This window comes from Emydura macquarii, unplaced genomic scaffold (assembly GCF_026122565.2).
Source record: "Emydura macquarii macquarii isolate MOO-44397 ecotype Brisbane River unplaced genomic scaffold, CSIRO-AGI_Emac_v2 contig_3530, whole genome shotgun sequence".
NCBI classification, from domain to species: domain Eukaryota; kingdom Metazoa; phylum Chordata; order Testudines; family Chelidae; genus Emydura; species Emydura macquarii.
This window is the reverse complement of record NW_027133667.1, coordinates 11,405,960-11,424,034: the sequence shown is the minus strand read 5'-3', so window position 1 is coordinate 11,424,034 and position 18,075 is coordinate 11,405,960. Positions and strand designations below refer to the sequence as shown.

At 39.3% G+C, this 18,075-nt stretch overlaps 1 protein-coding gene across 9 annotated transcripts in view; it reads right to left on the bottom strand.

Moving 5' to 3' along the window:
• The window catches only part of BCL2L13 (BCL2 like 13), a 69,356-nt gene that overhangs the window by 24,562 nt on the left and 26,719 nt on the right, over positions 1-18,075 (bottom strand). For 8 of the 9 annotated variants that reach the window (XM_067536207.1, XM_067536206.1, XM_067536205.1 and 5 more), the window contains exons 5-6: positions 13,866-13,935; positions 4,806-4,949 (exon numbers count right to left, since the gene is read on the bottom strand). In XM_067536207.1, coding sequence (XP_067392308.1) covers positions 4,806-4,949; positions 13,866-13,935 — 214 coding nt within the window. Of the gene's footprint in view, positions 1-4,805; positions 4,950-8,522; positions 8,733-13,865; positions 13,936-18,075 lie in introns of those variants that run through there. The other variant, XM_067536212.1, reaches the window with a different exon arrangement.

Below are 18,075 nucleotides of genomic sequence, written 5' to 3'. Positions count from 1 at the left end.
TCTGACCCACTATGGTCATTCTTATGAGGCAAAGCCAATGCTGTTTGATTAGTGTGTGTTACCACAGAAATTTTAGGTATAGTTATTTTGAAATAAAAACTCCTTAAATAAACTTTTCCAGTTAGATTCCCTTTCCTTGTATTTCCATCACATTAAACGTTTTTGCCTTTCCTACAGTGTAGTATTTGTCTGTAGATTTCTGCATTGTCATTCCCAAGGCAGAGTCCTGGGATGCTGCAGACAGCTATTTTAATCTCTCATAGTGCAAACTGACTGTCTTACCTTCATAAGGTGCCAATCTGAGAAGCAAGAAGGGGTACAAACTCCAGTAAAGATCCTTCAGAAGGGAAAATGCCAAGGTACAAAGGAAAGAAAAAACATTTTCTCGCCCCAACCCACACAAGAATTCCGAACATTGATAGCCCCTTAAAGTCTAATACCTTACATGTAGCTCCCCTGAATGAACATTTCCAGACAAAGTAAATCAATGTTAAAAATTAAACCTAGACCAAAATACTAGGAGCCAATTCCTTGTAGTATCAAAGTCTTCTTACAAACTCAGCATCAACCCTGAAAGAGGGGGACACTTTTACTCTGAATCACAAAGCAGATTCAAGCATCAATCTTTTACAAGAAAGAAGAGAGGCAAATGCTTGCAAGTTCCAAATGCATCTATCTTATATTCAAAAAGTGTACAGACATACATTTCACACTCAGCGCTCTCTCAGACAAGCCAAAAGCAGGACTGGTGACAAGAATGCAAAGTTGAGGAAACAAAACCAAAAACCGGTTAGGCAGCTAGCTTTCACCAAATCAATCTTGTAATTCTTCTCCTAGATTTTCTCAAAGATTCTTTTCAATGCAGATGAAACCTAGCTCTGCAGAAGAGGACATGCTGTGCTTGATAAGTACCAAAGAAATTGCCTCCTGAAAAAGAAGCCTTACCCAAGCTGTCTGGTCTTACTCTGCACTCTTCCACGAGACCAAGAGTCGCTTCTGATACAGCAGTACTAAGCTCTGGAGAAGTCAGGACAGAGAGGGAGACAGAGCCAGAGAGGGAGGGGGAGAGCAAGCGCACTGCACGTCAGTTTGTTTGTGTCCTAATACAGCTTCAGGGCAAACAGAAGAGCTAAGCTACTGCCAAATCAGCCCAGAAACTGCTTTGCAATGGGTCAAAATGAGAAAGGAACAAGACCTATCACATGACCATTCAAGCTTCAATAAACACAAAGTCAAGAGAGAAAGAATCATGCCCTCTGGAGAGCTTTAAATATCAAACCTGACTTTGAGCTCTGACAGGGAGACAATGAATAAAATAATGCAAAAGTTATAGGCTAACCTATCACTCTACAAAGAGAAAGTGAGGTGGGGATAGAATGAGACTGCCCCCTTCTTTCCTGCAGCCCTAAGAACTTAATGCACATCTATCTTCAGGACAGGGTTTTCACGGATTGCAAACTGGACAGAAGTAATCATTTCCACTCTTAGTAACTATTATTTATATTTTAGTTGCATCCAAATGTGACACACATTTCCTTAATAAGGAGGAAAACAGTCCCTGCCCTGACGAATTTACAATCTAAAAAGACAAAACACAAATGTTGGGTAAGAGAATGGAATGCAACATACAAGCAAAGTGACCAGGCTAAGGACAGGTGCCCATTATGTTTTGATATAAAGCTATTCCCAAATGCCCATCTGCCAAGCCATTATCTCCTGAACTAACCTGCCTCTACAAATAAAAGTTACTTTAATATCTTGTTTTTTTCAAACCTATTAAAATCCTAACTAAACCATTCCTTTACCCATGAATACTTGCCCTCCTTCAATACAGTGAGCCCATCCTCTCCCCCTGTGCCCTACTCTGCACCACCCTCCTCAGAACCTTCCCACTCTGCGCACACATCCTCACTGAGTAAAGAGATGAGAAATCTAAAAGGCACTTCTGGCCCCAGAGGCTTTTGGAGTAGTGGAGCTGCCTCCCACCCCGCCATACTGCATGCTGACTTCACTGACTTCCATTATGAAGCTCCAACTTTCATTCTACTGCCCCAGTGATTAAGCCTCTAATCATGTTCAATCCTTGACCACTACCTAGCCCATTTCCCCCTTTCCCACACCCAATAATCTCCCAGTGGTATAATCAGGATGCCCTGACACTGCAGAACCACCTCTTTCCAGATGCTGCTGCAGACATGGACTGATGAGCACGTGTCCCCAAAATCCCAGCTCCACAGGAAAAATGGTTGGAGAGAGGGGAGGCTCAGCCAGCCCACTTCCCCTTGCTACTGTGTATTTTCTTCCTGGAAGATGCTCGCTCCAATTTAAAGGGCCACACTCCCTTGGAAAAACTAGAGTGGGTTCCAGCCCACACAATCCTCCTTGCTTCTGAGACCACATATCCCCAAAGGCCTGCCTCTGCAAAGAAGGCTCAGCTAGTCCCTTCCTCTGCGTTTGGTGCACAAGATGGCTTAAGTCATTCTGGTATCTCTTCATTTTTAAATGAGTTCTAAACAGGCACTACTGCATATGCTGCTTGCTCCACTTGCACAGGTTCAAGATAAGAATAAGGAACCAGATAGCCCTGGTTGCACCCACATGCCTTATCCTCGCACAGCTCTGGGGCAGCAGCCTGGCTGCACTTCTCATTGTCTTTGTGTTCACCATTCACTGGAGATAAGAACTGTGAGGACATAGCATGAGTGGCACTATTGATAACCTGCTACAACCCACACACAACTGCTAGGGAGGGTGCTGCCTTGAAACAGCCACAAAGAAGGTTTTGGCTAACAGTTTGCCATGTTTTCAGATACTTCTTTTCCTTTTAAATAATTGTGCTACCTTCATTTCAGGAGCCAAAACAGTAACCTGTTTTTGACTCATAACACAGTATCAAGCATAGACAGCATCTGGAATATGAACTCCCTAATCCAAAACAGAAAAATCGATATGGCCTATTGAATCTGAATATTTACATTTGATGAAACAAAGGGCAAACACAACTCCCTATTAGGAAAACCACGTGCACAGGCGTTCCCACTGCATCTATGGAGCAACTAGCAGTGCTGCCACATTTATTCAGTTGGAAAGTTTCCATCACCTCACTTCTTTCCCTGCCTTTTTTGCTCTGTTTCAGAAATAGCTCTGGCTTATTTGCTATGCCACTTGTGTCATTCTGATTTTATGCCTGAGTGGATGTATACAGATAAGCACACGGCACACAGAACAGTCTACCCAGCTACGTACACACACACACACACACACACACACACACACACACACACACACACACAGTCACACAGCCAACACAATGCACACACTTCCTCCCTCCAAAGCCATACAGGGAGGCTGCTTGTTTTCAGAAGCTCTAGGCTCTAACCAGTATGTTTATAAAAGGCTTAAAAAAGAAGCTGGAGAATGGAACATAGCCTTTCCAGAGGTAAGGCATGAAGGGCAGCAGCCTTATATAAGGCACAACACCAACAGTCTTCTTCCTTAAAATTGCAAACAGGGCTTAACCAAAAGCAATGCACATTTAAATCCTAGTGCAATCACTAATTAAACCAGGGTCTGAAATGCATGCCATGTACAACTGCCCATCCTGCACAAGCTGAAGGTTAGACAGGCAAACCCAAACACCTTGGCTAATTGTTTTTTATGGTGCAATCTATTAGCACCAACATAAGGAACTAATACACCCTGTTGCCAAGAGGAGTAGTCAGAGACAAGGAGGAAGTGAGTATGGAACAGCCCACGGCCAAAGAAAAATTCAGCGAAAATACTGCAGTCTGAGAAGCTGTTCCAATGTGATTTTTCCCATTGGGACATTTTAATCACTGGATTTTCCTGACCGGCTTATTTTTACAATAAAACCAACTTGCTGGAGTCATTTCATTAATCCCAGATTAATTCCATTTAAATCTGGCAATGTTCTACCTTCCTGAGACAAATAATCTGGAAGCCCAACCTCTTACAGTGTAGCTCCAATCCGGAGACCCAGCATGTCAACTATGAGCATACAAAATGCTGGGGCTGGAAATAAGGGGTTTCACATTTTTGGTGGCATCCCAACATAGATCAGAAATTGGATCTACCCACTGCAGTATAAAGTGTGCGAATATTTATTTTTTTAAATATACCTCTCAATTCACTATGAATCTTGAGCTCCAGGTCACTATGCATGTAAGAATTTTGCAACAAGATTTAGAGCAAGGGTAGCCTAATAACTTACTGGATCACATGCTGTTCTAATAAAAGGCAGTCAAGTCTCTAAAGTGATACCTACTGACATTCCCATATGGAATTACTACAAGAGAGATCATCCTCTGCCAAAGACATTCCAAAGCTTATGTTAAAGACGGGAAAATATTGTACACATTGTCCAGCACTCACCAGAATTGGGGGGAATTAAAGAGGGATCAAACTCCCAGGCTCAGTACATTGGTGGTTATTGGCCTATGTATATTTGCTTCCTAAGTGCAATAGTCTATACACCAGAAGAAGAGTTAACCACACAGAAGTAGAATCTGTATCGCAATGTGCTCAATATAAGGATGAGTGACTGTTTTCCACTGGAGACCCACTTCAATGGACAAGCCCACACCCCAAATCATATATCCCATCTAAGAATCTAAGCCTTCCTTTTTGGAGGCTAGCAAATAAATCACTGCTCTTATCTCCACCTCTTGACCCACTAGCAAATCCTCTAAACTTTATTGATAGAACGACCAGCAGAGGATGAGCTAAACATATATGGAAGCACGCTCTCAAAGGGGTATGCAATCAACCAACCACTGCCTTCTTACCCATCCTCCTTGTTGGATGATATAGTCTGCAGCATAGTCTTCTAAATACGTTACTCCAAACTGCAAAAGTGCACCGAGTGGCTCCTGGCCTTGTTTTGTCAGCTCCATCAGAAATTGCTGCAGCAGAACCAGAGGCACCAAGACCTTCAAAAAGAGACACAAAGATTGAGAATGATAACATTTCCTAGATTCACCACCATTGTGTTTGAGAAGGGAGTGTTCATACAGTTTACAAATGAATGATCTCCGTCTACAGTTATGCAAAACAACACTGGAATATGTGCTTCAGTTTTAGACAGCCATGGGGGAAAAACAAAATAAAGAACAGTAGGGCAGCAGCATTTCATCTGAGGTAAAGAAATCTGCACATTACAGTAACTTCTGTGGGACAGACCCTCTTACAGAGGAGAACTGCAGTGCATTTTTGTGCCCCATCCCTCCACAACACAAGATACAGGTAGATAACTAGAACAGTGATAGGACTTTTTTTCCCCCACAGAGGTTACATAAGCTACAACAAACACAGACGAGGCAGTCAGGACAATTTGAGGGAGAAAACAGATAACAGTGCAAAATGTAACGAAGGAGCAAATTCACAGACACTCCTGGGCAGATGCATGGTGTTAGGAAATCCCTTAAGAAGGCTCCTCTGTACTTTTGGAATGGGTGGGGAAAACACAGGATTTTACCTAATGTTACAAAATTGTCTTCATCATAAAAACTTCTCTTCCATGCCCAATTTAACATGTTTGTAGCCTTCCAAAGAAATTATCTTCAGATTTCTATGAATGGTCTTGACCCAAAAGTGAATTATTTTGGAAAGTGAAGAAAAGCGAATTGAGAGCATTATATTATATACACATATGCACACAAACAACTCCTGCTGTAAATACCCTGCTACCCTTTGTTTTGTTTAAGCAGAAAAGGGCTAAACTTTTAAACTTTGAGCTTTTTCTTCCAAGGGCATGTAAACTGCCCTCAGCATCAAGTTTTTATGTAGCACTTTGCCAAGTTCAGGAAAAAATGGTTTGAATTAGAGTCAACACTTGAAAAAACCACATTGAGCAGGCACAGAAGAAACCATTACTAAGCTTTCAAGTGCCCACTTCCCAATAAATATACTGCATATGTATCCTCCATAAAAAACTGACCAGTCCCCCTAAGGGGTCACTAGAAAGTGGTTTATGAGAAAAAGGTTTGGTTTCTGGCCACAGGAGATAGGTCGAAATCAAGACTATCTGCTAGAGTGAATCCCAAATGCCTGCTTTCCTCCCCCCTGGGAGGCTGCCACCTACTCTTCTTCCAGCCTGAACTTCTTGCTCCCAGCAGCCTCTCCAGTGCTGGTCCTAACCACAATCTCAGGATGGAAAATTGAGAGGGAAAAAGGAAAAGCAACATGGGAAAAGCAGGCTAAGGGTTGAGACTGGTACAGAGCCTAGGGTAGATTCCTACACAGATGTACAGCTTGTGAAAACCCAGATGGGGTTCACAAAGATGCCTGCTCATTGGGTGAGAGGTATAGGGTGTTTTGACTGCTTGACAACTGAATCTGGAAAATGGGAGAGGGTCTTGTCAACAGGGAAGAACAGAGTATATTACACCTACCCTTACCATCTTAAAGGTTAACATTTCATTCAAACAGTTTTGACTGAGATACCACTTTATTCTAAACCACATTTTCAGATACTTCCTACCCTCCTTTTGGACTAAAGCTTCTCATACTTTGTCTCAGCATAGAATTGGAGGGGGAGAGTCACAGGAAATTTCTTTCAGCTTTCTGAATTACACATCTACATGAACACTCACTGGCTGAGGTGTAACTCTACAGCATGCCCGTGTGCTATGCACTACCTGTCTGTGTGAACTCTGTGACCACATATTAAAATTTCCCTAGTGCGCACTGTTTCAAAAAATAAAACAGTGTTAAGGCTTTATTCCCTCAGTGCTTTGGGTACCCCAGGGGGCTGAGGGAATTTTAACTTTTAAAACCTCAAACACGGCATGTGTAGCCTTCAGTGAAAACCATGTACTATAAGCTGATGGGGGAAAAAAGACTGGTTAGGAAATGAAAATGCTACAGTAAATAATAGCATACTGCTAGCATACTGCACATGATAGTGTCTTTCTTCCCTTGCCTGTTTAAGCATTTGATCTTCCTGAGTCTCACTACACCTTAGCAGGCCTGAGGAGCGAGAGACCAAATTCTACTCTTGAGCTCCAGTTCCATGCGCAGCAGCATACAAGGTCTGGTTCTGCTCCCACTAAGTTTTGTCATTGACTTCAATGAGGGCAGGATCAGGCTGCCACAGCTCTACCACTAAGTTGGATTAAAGAGCCAACAACATCCCCACCCTGATTAAATCAGATCATTACTACTTTTTATTATGTGCAAAAATGATGCATGTATATAAACATCAGAGTTGAGATTTTACCTACACAAAAGTAAAAAACAATTAAGAATTAAGTTCCATAAGCAACCACAGTGCTTTCCACCATTGTACATAAGCATTAACAGGGCCCTTCATTACATGATCACCCACTAGATTATATGCAGCAATACTAAAAGCTCTATGCATTATAGTGCACAGAGAAAGTGTCCTATTTAGAGCTTGTCAGAAAATGGGGGTGGAGAGAGTAAGGAAAACGTCATACAAATTATGAAACAAAAAATTCTTTTTTGGATCAGGAAAACGGTTATCTACAATTTTCTGACTAGCTGTAACAATGAGATAATTCTCTTAGCTACACCACAACAATTCCACTAAGTGAGCAAGATTATTCCAGTGTAACCAAGAAGAAAATTTAGCACAAACAGTACACAATTCAATTCAGGTTTTGAAGGGTCAATGTAGGAAAAATAGTGCAGCTCCTTTATTTGTGAAATAACATTTCACAGTAGTCATATCACATGTACCATTTAGCAGACTCATTCTTACTGTCATATCCTCTAGCTTCATGATTATATGAACCTCCTTTGCTTACAAATTGCCAGCCCATTTACCTGCTTTAGTTGATTCTCAATTATCCTTACACAATTGGTGTCCTCTGACCCAATTCACAAAACTGGGATTCTATGGCAAGATTATTTGGACTGGTATATTTAAGGAATTACTTTTTTGTGATTGTGTACTTTTGAAGTATACCTAAAAATAAACAAAGTATCTAGCTCCCAGACCTCAGGTATGCCTACTAAAGCTCAATTTCTAAAAGAAACCTCCTTAAAGAAACTTTAATTTACTGCTTAAAAAAAGGCTGCTCCTAATAAAGCAAAAGGACAATGTTTAAACAGAATAGACAAAGCCTTAAGGCTCCTACATGTTACTTTCACATCATAGTCTCTGATGAGAAAGCATTTTTCACTACTGAAATTCCCTTACCAAGAACCAGACATTAAATCTCTATAGCTAAATCTTGCTCCTGTGTGACATGCATAAAAGAACTGATACTCTTGTACATGAGTCTGCTGCCAGGATATTTTCCTCTGCTCTGTCTTCTAACCCAAACCCACAGAAACGTCTTAGTGACCGAAGACTTTCATTTAGAAAATAGTCAATAGTCAGTTAGTTAATCAACCCCTTCAACAATCTCTGCATAGAGTCCAGAGTCACTAGACAGCCCAGGCATATTGGAAACATGCTAGTATTTTCCACTAAAAATAACAAATGCAGCTATGTTTAGTACTGTCTCCTTTCTGCTCATGTTTGCATGGTGCATACATTCTGTGGAAATCTGTACTGTTTAAATATGGCACATGTTCCTGATTCTATACCAGACTGATCAAGTTCATGTGCATACTCACTTCTCAATCAACTAATCTCATCAATGCAGACCAACACCAATAGAGAGATTCTGTGCCGGGCCTCACAGAAGGTGCAGCAAAGGGCCAATGGAATTCTTCTCCAGCCAGCTGCAGCATCTCTGTATCCCCTATACGTGCCACATCAACATACAGAGACCAGAATCAGAACCTAATTTTAGAAAAATGTAGAGAAGCTGAGCAATCTATGTCCGGATCAGGGAGCCATTCATAGCTGTCACTAACTTAGTGACTTTGGCTGTCACTTAACTCCTCTGTGTTTCTGTTTCCCCATCTGTAAAATGGGGAAGCTTACTTCATATAGGCATTGTAAAGTGCTTTGATATCCAAGGCATTCAAGGTAATAAGTATTTTGTATTAATTGTATATTTAAGCTAATTCTGACTGCTAAACCATATCAAATCATGGTGGAAACTGGTTTACTTCTGACACTGGGTTCCTCACCATACCTGTGTTGATGAAGGGATCACACCATTTTTTCATCTGGCAGCAGAAAGCTCAAGCTAGTTTGAATTTGAATTTTTTTCCCCCCCGAGTATAGTCACAGGCTATCTGTGGCAAGAAAAAGGTCACCTTGCATAAACTGCCAGATGTTGTGCTGAGCAAAATGGGTGCAACTTTTTTTTTCTAATTAAAAAAAACATATCACTTTGTCCTTCCAGTTTCAGTTTTATTTCTCCTAATCCAGATTAACCATAAACCCAGATAAAACATGTGCCCAAGCATTTCACTTGCAGGAAGATAAATGCATTTGTGTAACCTCTAGATGACGGTTTTCTGCTGTACCTCTTTGGTTCCTTAATATGCCATGTAATCCTTTGAAAAAGATATGTCAAGCAGCATGGAATGGGAGTTAAAGTTTTTTGTTCAAGGGCTTGCTTTTAGTCAAGCAAGGGCTTACTTCTAGTCAAGCAAGGGCTTACTTCAATTCAGTATCCCTATTCACTATTTTACTAAAAGGGTAAATGACTCCTCTGCCATTCCTTGGCAAAAGCAAACTTGACAGGACATTTAAGTACAATTTAAGATCCAAATGTTACTTCATGTTTGTGTGACGAAAATTTTGAAGAACTATTCTATGTAGAAATAACGGATATCAAATCTGCTGTTTTCCCTCAGATTTTTGTTACTGAAAACATTTTGCATGGAAACAGCATCCATCCACTTTAGGAATGTATCTGCTCCTCCTGTCGGCTTCCCCTCCTGAAACAACATCCCTCTGTTTGCAGCAACAACTTCAGGTGGCAAAAGTAAACATGAGGAGCAGATAATCTCCCAAGGCAAAAAGTTTCCATTTCTATGCAAAGTGCCCCTAGTAATAAAAATACAAGAATAGAGAGACATCTGATTTAAAAGCTTTTGTTTATTTCTCAACTGAAAGCTTTTATATCAGGTGTCAATCTCAATGGAAAGCTTTTCAAACATTTTTCCCTACAATTTTTGGGGCTCTTTGAGAATATAATAGGTATTATCCTAATAGGGCACAGAGCAAGTTACCAAAGTATTATTCCTGTTCAACCCTTATACTTTGTAGTAGGCCTATCGACTAAATTTGACAAGATATCTCAACTTCTAATGTTAGATTTTTTTCTAATTCATTTTAGCAGCTTCTCCTCCAAAGGGGAAAAAACAACACTGATCAGGAGAACTGGAGAAGACTAAAGCTGCTGTAAAAGACATCTGAGTTGTTCTCTCTTATCCTAACAATTGTTTTTCTACAAAACACTGCCAAGAAAGGAGAAAGGAATTTAACAGGAAATGAAACCAATACATTCTTACTCCATCTATTCAAACAATAAGTATTAGATGAATTGCTACACATTCCAGGAGGATAAGGATGCTCCAAAGAATGATGAAGGCATATATTTTATTTATACTATGAACCTTCCATTCTGGTTTGCTGAAACAGTATCTTATCTTTTGGACTAAAAGTTTTGCATTGGAAATAAAATCAGAAAGCTCTAGATGGTTAACTCTAGCAAGTGCTATGGAAAATTTGTCCTGATGAGGCTGGTCATTCTCAACTGAAAGCTAGTCGAAGACTGGAATCTCCATTGGCTGGAGGGGCTTTCAGGTTAAAGGGCTGAATAACCAGACCCAAAGGTGGAAGAATCTAAGGCTGCAAAATCTCAGTTCTAGTAGCTACATGGTTAGCAGACTACCAACCTCTTAAGAAAATTTGATTAAGAATTTCAGCACAGAGGATTTTACTTATGGAAATAAAATACTCTTATGATTTGTTCCTGCATTTAATTCAATATTTCTTATGTTTCAGTAATTAGTTTTGAAAGCCTGGTTCACTCTTTTCTACTTTTATACAATTTTGTTATTAGACTTGTAAATAAATGTATCTTTATTTTTTCCCAACCTGTTATTTGCTTTCTAGAAAGGAGTATAATAAAAATCTAAATTGATTATCTCAAATAGAAGCTACTTAACATGTTAAAGGGAACTCAAGAAAATAACCTCTCTTTCTGAAATTGCTATACACTATATTAAAACCATGGACAGAAAATCCAAATTCTATGTTCCATTAACTAATAGGTCTACATTCAAGGTTGACATATTGCACATACTCAGAAGTACTATGTTTTAAAAAAAAAAAAGATGGCTAACAGCACACATAAAATGTTTATATTCACCAAGGGTAAATCAATAAGTGCCCGTGTAAAATACCTGCTTTAATAAACTAAATTATGAAATGTCTGACATTTGTAACTACCATTTGGGCAATATTTTACAGCTCCTCCCCTTAAGCCCAAACACTATATTTACATACAACAGAACCTCAGAGTTACGAACACCTTGGAAATGGAGGTTGTTCATAACTCTGCAATGTCCATAACCATGACCAAAACATTATGGTTGTTCTTTCAAACGTTTACAACTGAATATTGACTTAATACAGAAAAATGCTGCTTTTTCTTTATATTTTAGTAGTTTACATTTAACAGTACTGTACAGTATTTATTTATTTTTTTCTGTCTCTGCTGTTGCCTGATTGCATACTTCTGGTTCCAAATGAGGTGTGTGGTTGACTGGTTAGTTTGTAACTCTGGTGTTCATAACTGAGGCTCTACAGTACATATACAGACATACATGCTCCACCTATATCTGTTCTTATAGCTTGTGATCCAATAAGCCACCTAAGCTGACAGGATTCTGAGGCCTAAAGAAGTTGTGCTCCTAGCTCATCAATAGTTTCCTATGTCAAAAAACTACTGAATAGTTAGTTAGCCATTGGATGAGAGACATATCACCCTGAATGCCAAAAGAGAAACCTGAAGGTGTGATAATTGATTCTACAGCTGATTTAAGATAAGACTCTGCATTTGAGAAAATTATATTTTGTGCAGCTTTTGGGGTTCACATGTTATTCTCCTGTTTTTTTTCCAGTTACGATAAAGAAAAACAGAGTCTATAACTATGGTTTCATCAAAATGTGTGTCTGAGCATGAGATGTACAATCTATTAGAAACACATTCACTGAACACTTATCTAAGGGTGGCTACTGTTACTGATGAAGCCCTGTTACTGGTCAGAGTCACATGACCATACAAGCTAAAAAGCTTCAGAGGATAGCTCAAGAAGCAGAACACACATGGCAGGATGACTTACAGGGTATAAAATATGCAGACTTGAATATTTTGTAAGTCCACAGGGAAATCTATTGTCCTTTCAGATGAAAATGGATCTCCAAAAGGAAACTTATACCTTAAATACAAGCATTATAGTCAGAGGTATTACTTCTCCACATCTAGGGTTGATCAGTTTTCAGCATAAAATCTCAATTTCCATATGAATGACAAAAGTAGAAGATAGCTGTAATACCCAAGAACCAGAAGGTTAATTTGTTTTTTAAATAGTGTTATGTCCTCTAATGACATACTACACGGAAAATATATTAATGCAATGTTAATATTCAGATTTTAAATTGAAGAAGTCGGAAAAGTCAGAGTTGAATTTTGTGGAAACTTTAATTTTCTGGCTCCTTGGACTTATGTATTTTCATTTTGTATTATGATCCCATGAGATGTCAAATTAGCAAGGGTCAAGCAAAATTAGCACAATCAAAGTATCTCAATGCAGCTATCACTTAAGTCAGTAGGAAGTAATTTTGCCATTCAATAGGTAGCATTCTTTGCTGGGTCAATGCAGAACCAATGCTCCAGCTAACACCAGGCTGGAACTATGCTCTCTTTTGAATGATAAGAACAAACCGGGCACCCTGTGTCCCCTAAAAATTTTTGGGGTGTGTGAGAGAACATGAATGAGGGCAAAAATAGAGTGCTAGCCTCAGTCTAATGGCCATACTCTAACTAGGTAATCATATTAGGTTACCTAAATTCCACATGAAGTTTCAACTGAAAAAGAAATTAACTTTTTGTTTTACCCTGCTGCACAGTGTAGCTGTGCACTGTCTGTCAGTCACTGCATTTGAAGTGGCTGCATTTGTATCCTAGATGAAGTAACTCCACTTATAGATTTGCATATCATTTTGCAAAGTCTTGGGATTCTCTGAGAAACATCTCTCAAGCTAGATGGATCACACAATATAGTACAAAGCGGTATGCATAGGCCTCATAGATTATAGAAAAGATGCAGTGCCGCTGTAAATAGACTATCACATATTGTGTGATGACCATAAAAAGCCCTCTAGCAGCTCATACACCTATGATAGTGTTGTTGAGGGTGCTGCAGAAAGCCTAACTCAATTTTCTGAGTCATTAAAACCTCAAAATCTTGCAGTGTGTTATCTTTACTTTTCTCAGAATTAGATTCAGCACTGTAAAGAATTTTAAAAGTCAACAAAAAAAATGAAGGGATTGCAAAGTGGTATAATGGAAATACTTTTCTCAATTTTCACTAAAGAACTACTACAACAGCAAATGTATCTAGGGAATTTAAAGTTTTTACTAATCAGCATCCAGGCATTGATGTCAACCAACAGCAACTCTACCTCTTTATCTTACTAGTTACCCAACACCAGCATAAGAAGATTAGATTAACAAATAGCAAATGCATTAAATGCAGTCTAGCAAAAAAAAATTGCACGCCACAAGTACACATCTTTTGGAGGGGAGAAAATACTGGACAGTAGCCTATTTATTTTTGGTTCTGAGTTGCTCCTAAATATTTGAAGTCCATAGGTCTGTATATCCTGCTATAGAAGTGTTATTGGGAAAACATCCCCCCAGCTTCAAAATGTTAAGGATTAAAAGTTAAGGTAATTCAGTTATTACCTTGTTCCATCCACTGGCATGAGTAGCGGCCTCCTGGGTGCGTTCTTGGTATTCCTGATAAGTCACTGGCCTGCAGGAATTAAACCAACAACAAAAGTTATAAGGAAAAAACAAAGATTAAAGTTCTTTCAATTCGCAGGTAACTAAATGTTCACACATCCACTGCATGAATAAGCAGTTATACTAGCTAAGTTGACAGTTTCAAAAGCTATCATGTCTCATGCTTCAGAACATAGATTACAACTGAGTCAAGGCAGCATTCCCCTCTGCCAGTAGTATTGTATTGCATATTTGGCTAGATAAACCACAGGCTTTTAAATTAAAAATCTGGTATAGTTTACTACCTGAGACAGGATACTCGATTAGTAGGCTCACTGATCCGTTACAGTAAATCCTATATTCCCTTTCAACACAACTTTAGAGGGGAATCACTGATCTTAAGGTAATAAGATTCCACAAGGAGTTTCTAATAAAAGTTGATCTGGTTAGAGGTCACAGTACAATAGCCTTAGGAGTTGGCCAAAACTCAGGGGTTCCTGAAACAAAATACATGAAATTGACATTTACATCAGTTTCTTAGCTACTATTCAGCTGGTCTGAGAGTCAGGAAGCACAGGGTCTCCAGCCTATGGCAGACCTCATGGCAAGGCTGCCTCTGGGAGCTGGTTCTAGGACTTCCAAGCTCCTAGTTCCATGGCAGGGACCCTGGAATCTGTGAGAGCCTCTGCTTGACCAGAATCTATCAGCCCCAAGAAGCTGGACTCTAGCCAGAGCTCCTGGGGCTTCCAGGCTCTTTACTGCGGAGCTGTTGACCCTGGAACACCGGCAGTTTTCCACTGTAGTGCACTGCAGGCCAGCTTCAGCAAATGTTTAATCAAATCTGCAATAGATTTGATGAAACATTTTGCCCTTAAGAACTGGCATTTCCAGACAAAACTTAAGGTTTTTTGTGAAAATTTCCAACCAGCTCTCTTTACAAACAATATATATTAGGTATAAGCAGATTAAAATGTTATTTTACATATAGGTTTATAGGAAAAGGTGCTCTTCCTTTCCTTATATTTTATATGCTAAATAGGCATATCACATTACCTACTGACATATGATCATGTCTCAAAAAACCCTATTGTAGTAAAAATAGATAGAAAACCAGAATTAAGTTTGTTGTTGGAACCGTAATTTTACTTATTTTAAGTACAAGTCTTAACTTTAGTTCTTTTTTACATTTAGTTTTAAATGAACTGATAGACAGAGAAAAGCAATCACACTGAAAGAAGGTAGTCACATTAGGAGATTAAATAGCAGCTCCAGTCTGGCATGTGTGAGATTCATATTTTCTTAGGTATTCCAAACTTGCTTATATTGAAATTTGATGTGATTACATCCCATGGCCATATGGCTGCAGGCTACTGAAGTTTTAGTTTTACTCAATGAAGTCCTAGGCCATGTCTATACTGACGGCAGCAAATTCACCACCACCAGATCGATTAAGCGGTCAGTGTAGACCCGCTCAATCAATCAGGAAGTCGACTGAGTAAAATCACCCCGTCAAGTAGTATAGCGCTGCGTTGACGGGAATACTGTTCCCGTCGGCATAGCACAGTGTAGACAGTGCGCAGAAGGGAAGCACAACAGTCGACGTGAATTACGCAAGCAGTCAATGTGAGTTACACAAGCTACTCTGTGTAGTTTGCGTAACTCCCGTCGACTGCCGCCGAATCGCCACGTAAGTGTGGACCAGGGCCTAGAGGGCAAGTTAACAGGAGAAGGAATCAAACCAACATCTTCTATGTAGCACTGTAGAGCAATGTGACTAGGCATTCACGTAAAGCAACTTTTTATGAAAGATTTTCTATTGAAAGGAATTATGTAAAAAGTTCTTGCTGTTACAAAACAACCTACACCACCAGGTATTCCCAGATGATCATCCATCCAAATACCAACCAGGCCTAAATTAATTTTGAAAGGGCTCAGACAAAGTCAAGAATACATCAGTCATTAAGGCCATGTGCAGCCCCTTCAACTGTCATGCATGAACCCCATAGCCTATGACGCACAGGATGTGCTCAAACTTACAACAACATTAATTGACTGTATTGTTTTAGCTACAGAAAAATGGCATGTGTTACAAGTTTCTGAACTGACAACAAGTTGGAAAGTTCAAGAGCTTTATTGCTGCAGGAAGAGGCTGTTGAGCAGAGCTCCCTCTGATTTAAAGGTCCAAACTATTTACAAACTATTTACAAATACCAAATAGAAATTTGCAATAAAACTACATGGAAAGGTCACATGAACTCTCAGCAGTGTAAAACTTAACAGAATAATGTGTGGCTATGAGTGTATTTGCACCTACAAACAACTGGAGAATCATACTACCATACCTTCTGAGATTCAAGTGACCCACTTACTATCCAAACTCAGATTTTTGCAGTTACATATCTTTATTTGTATTTAATATCTAATATTTATTTATGTTTAGTTTTATTTCAAAACCAAAATGATTTCAAATGTGGCAAAAGGAACTACCCCCCATTCAGGACTACAAAGACATCTCTTTCTTTTTCAAAACAAAGTTGAGTTCTCAGAGCACAATACTTAAGATGTGTCTTTTTCTCGGTGAAACAGTTTTCCCTCATATTTCCATAAAAAATTTGACCAACCTTCCCCAAAAGAAAATATCTTTGTAAACCAACCAACCAAAACACAAATCAGGTTACATTAAGCAGAAGCACACAAAATTTAAGTCCAAAGGGTAATTTTTTAAATAATTACAAAGCATGTCAAAATGAAACTTAAAATTAAAGTGCCTCTTAAAAATTAACCAATCAACACTAGTATTGCAGTGCTATAATCCAGAGTTATTCCTTCAGTAACAAAGTAAATAAATGTTTTAGGAAATTGGGTAAAGAAAAACCTATCATCCTGCAAAGGAGGAACAATCCTATGGCATTAATGGTCCATAAGCTCTCTATATCCTGCTTACCTGTTACCAAGAGGAGTGGGGAAATGAATGGAAGATAAAAGAGCTTTCTCTCTGTATAAGGGCATCATCTGAAAGATACATTGTGTGCATTTCTAAAGGAGCACATAGATGATTAACAAGATCTAACCATTTGCAGAACACTGCAATAGGTAACTTTGTGCCAAGAGTTCAGTACAACTAAGACTGTCTCTAGGCTCACATCATATGCTAGACAAATTGAAGATCTACAAAACTACAGTTTCTGTGCACAGGTAACTCACATGGGTCACCCAAACACCAGTTAACCTGTGGAGAGCTTAGCAATAGAATTCTCATTAACACTATGTACTATAACAAAAAAAAATTAAAGTGGAACCAAATCAGTGACTAGTTCTCATTCTTTTTCGAAAAAAATAATTAGAGAAATTTCACCGTTAGCTGGTATGACAACCTACAGGCAGAACAAAGCATTTCCATACACAAGATTGAACTTAATTTCTTGGCCCAGTAAAAGCTGGACATAAGGGAAGTTGTTGCATTTATTAGCTTCTGAAGATGGAGGACATAATGACTAGACCATATATTTCAACTGTGCAGATCAAGCAACAAAGCTGAGTAGTTCCACAAACAGTCCCGGCCAGATACTGTAGATGCAACAAGAGACCTTTCCATGCAACTGAGCACAGCATCTTTGGGATTCAGTCTGGATTTAATCTTAGCTGGTCTACGCACAAGTGCAAAGAGACCCCATTTGCATACCCAAAAAGTGTGACAATCCACTTTCCATTAACATCAATTTCATTTATTAAGTCAGCAACTGCACCACTTGGTTCACTGCAAGAAGGGGGGCTACTCAGGGAACTACTTACACATCTCATTACCTCTCAAAAGCCTGCGTGAAGGTCACTTTCCTCATAAGGGCCCAGAGATCTCTCCCCAGTGCCCGTACGAGGTACTATAGGCCCACAATACCAGAACTGAAGTTTAAACTTGGCAACTGACACTCTGGGCTTTCATTACCTTGTTATTTAAAAATATCAGGAACAGCTATGCAAGAAGAATTCTGGGAAAGTAATGCTCAAAGGATGGGCAGACCTGAAAACCTCAATTTCCTCCTACCCCCATTAGTCTATAAATCCACAAATCAGAAACAGTGGAGCCCAAACTTCTCCAATGCTGTCTTCACAGCCAAATGTATATAGATAATCTCAAACTGGCTCCTCCCAGCCCAAACTTTCTATGCACAAA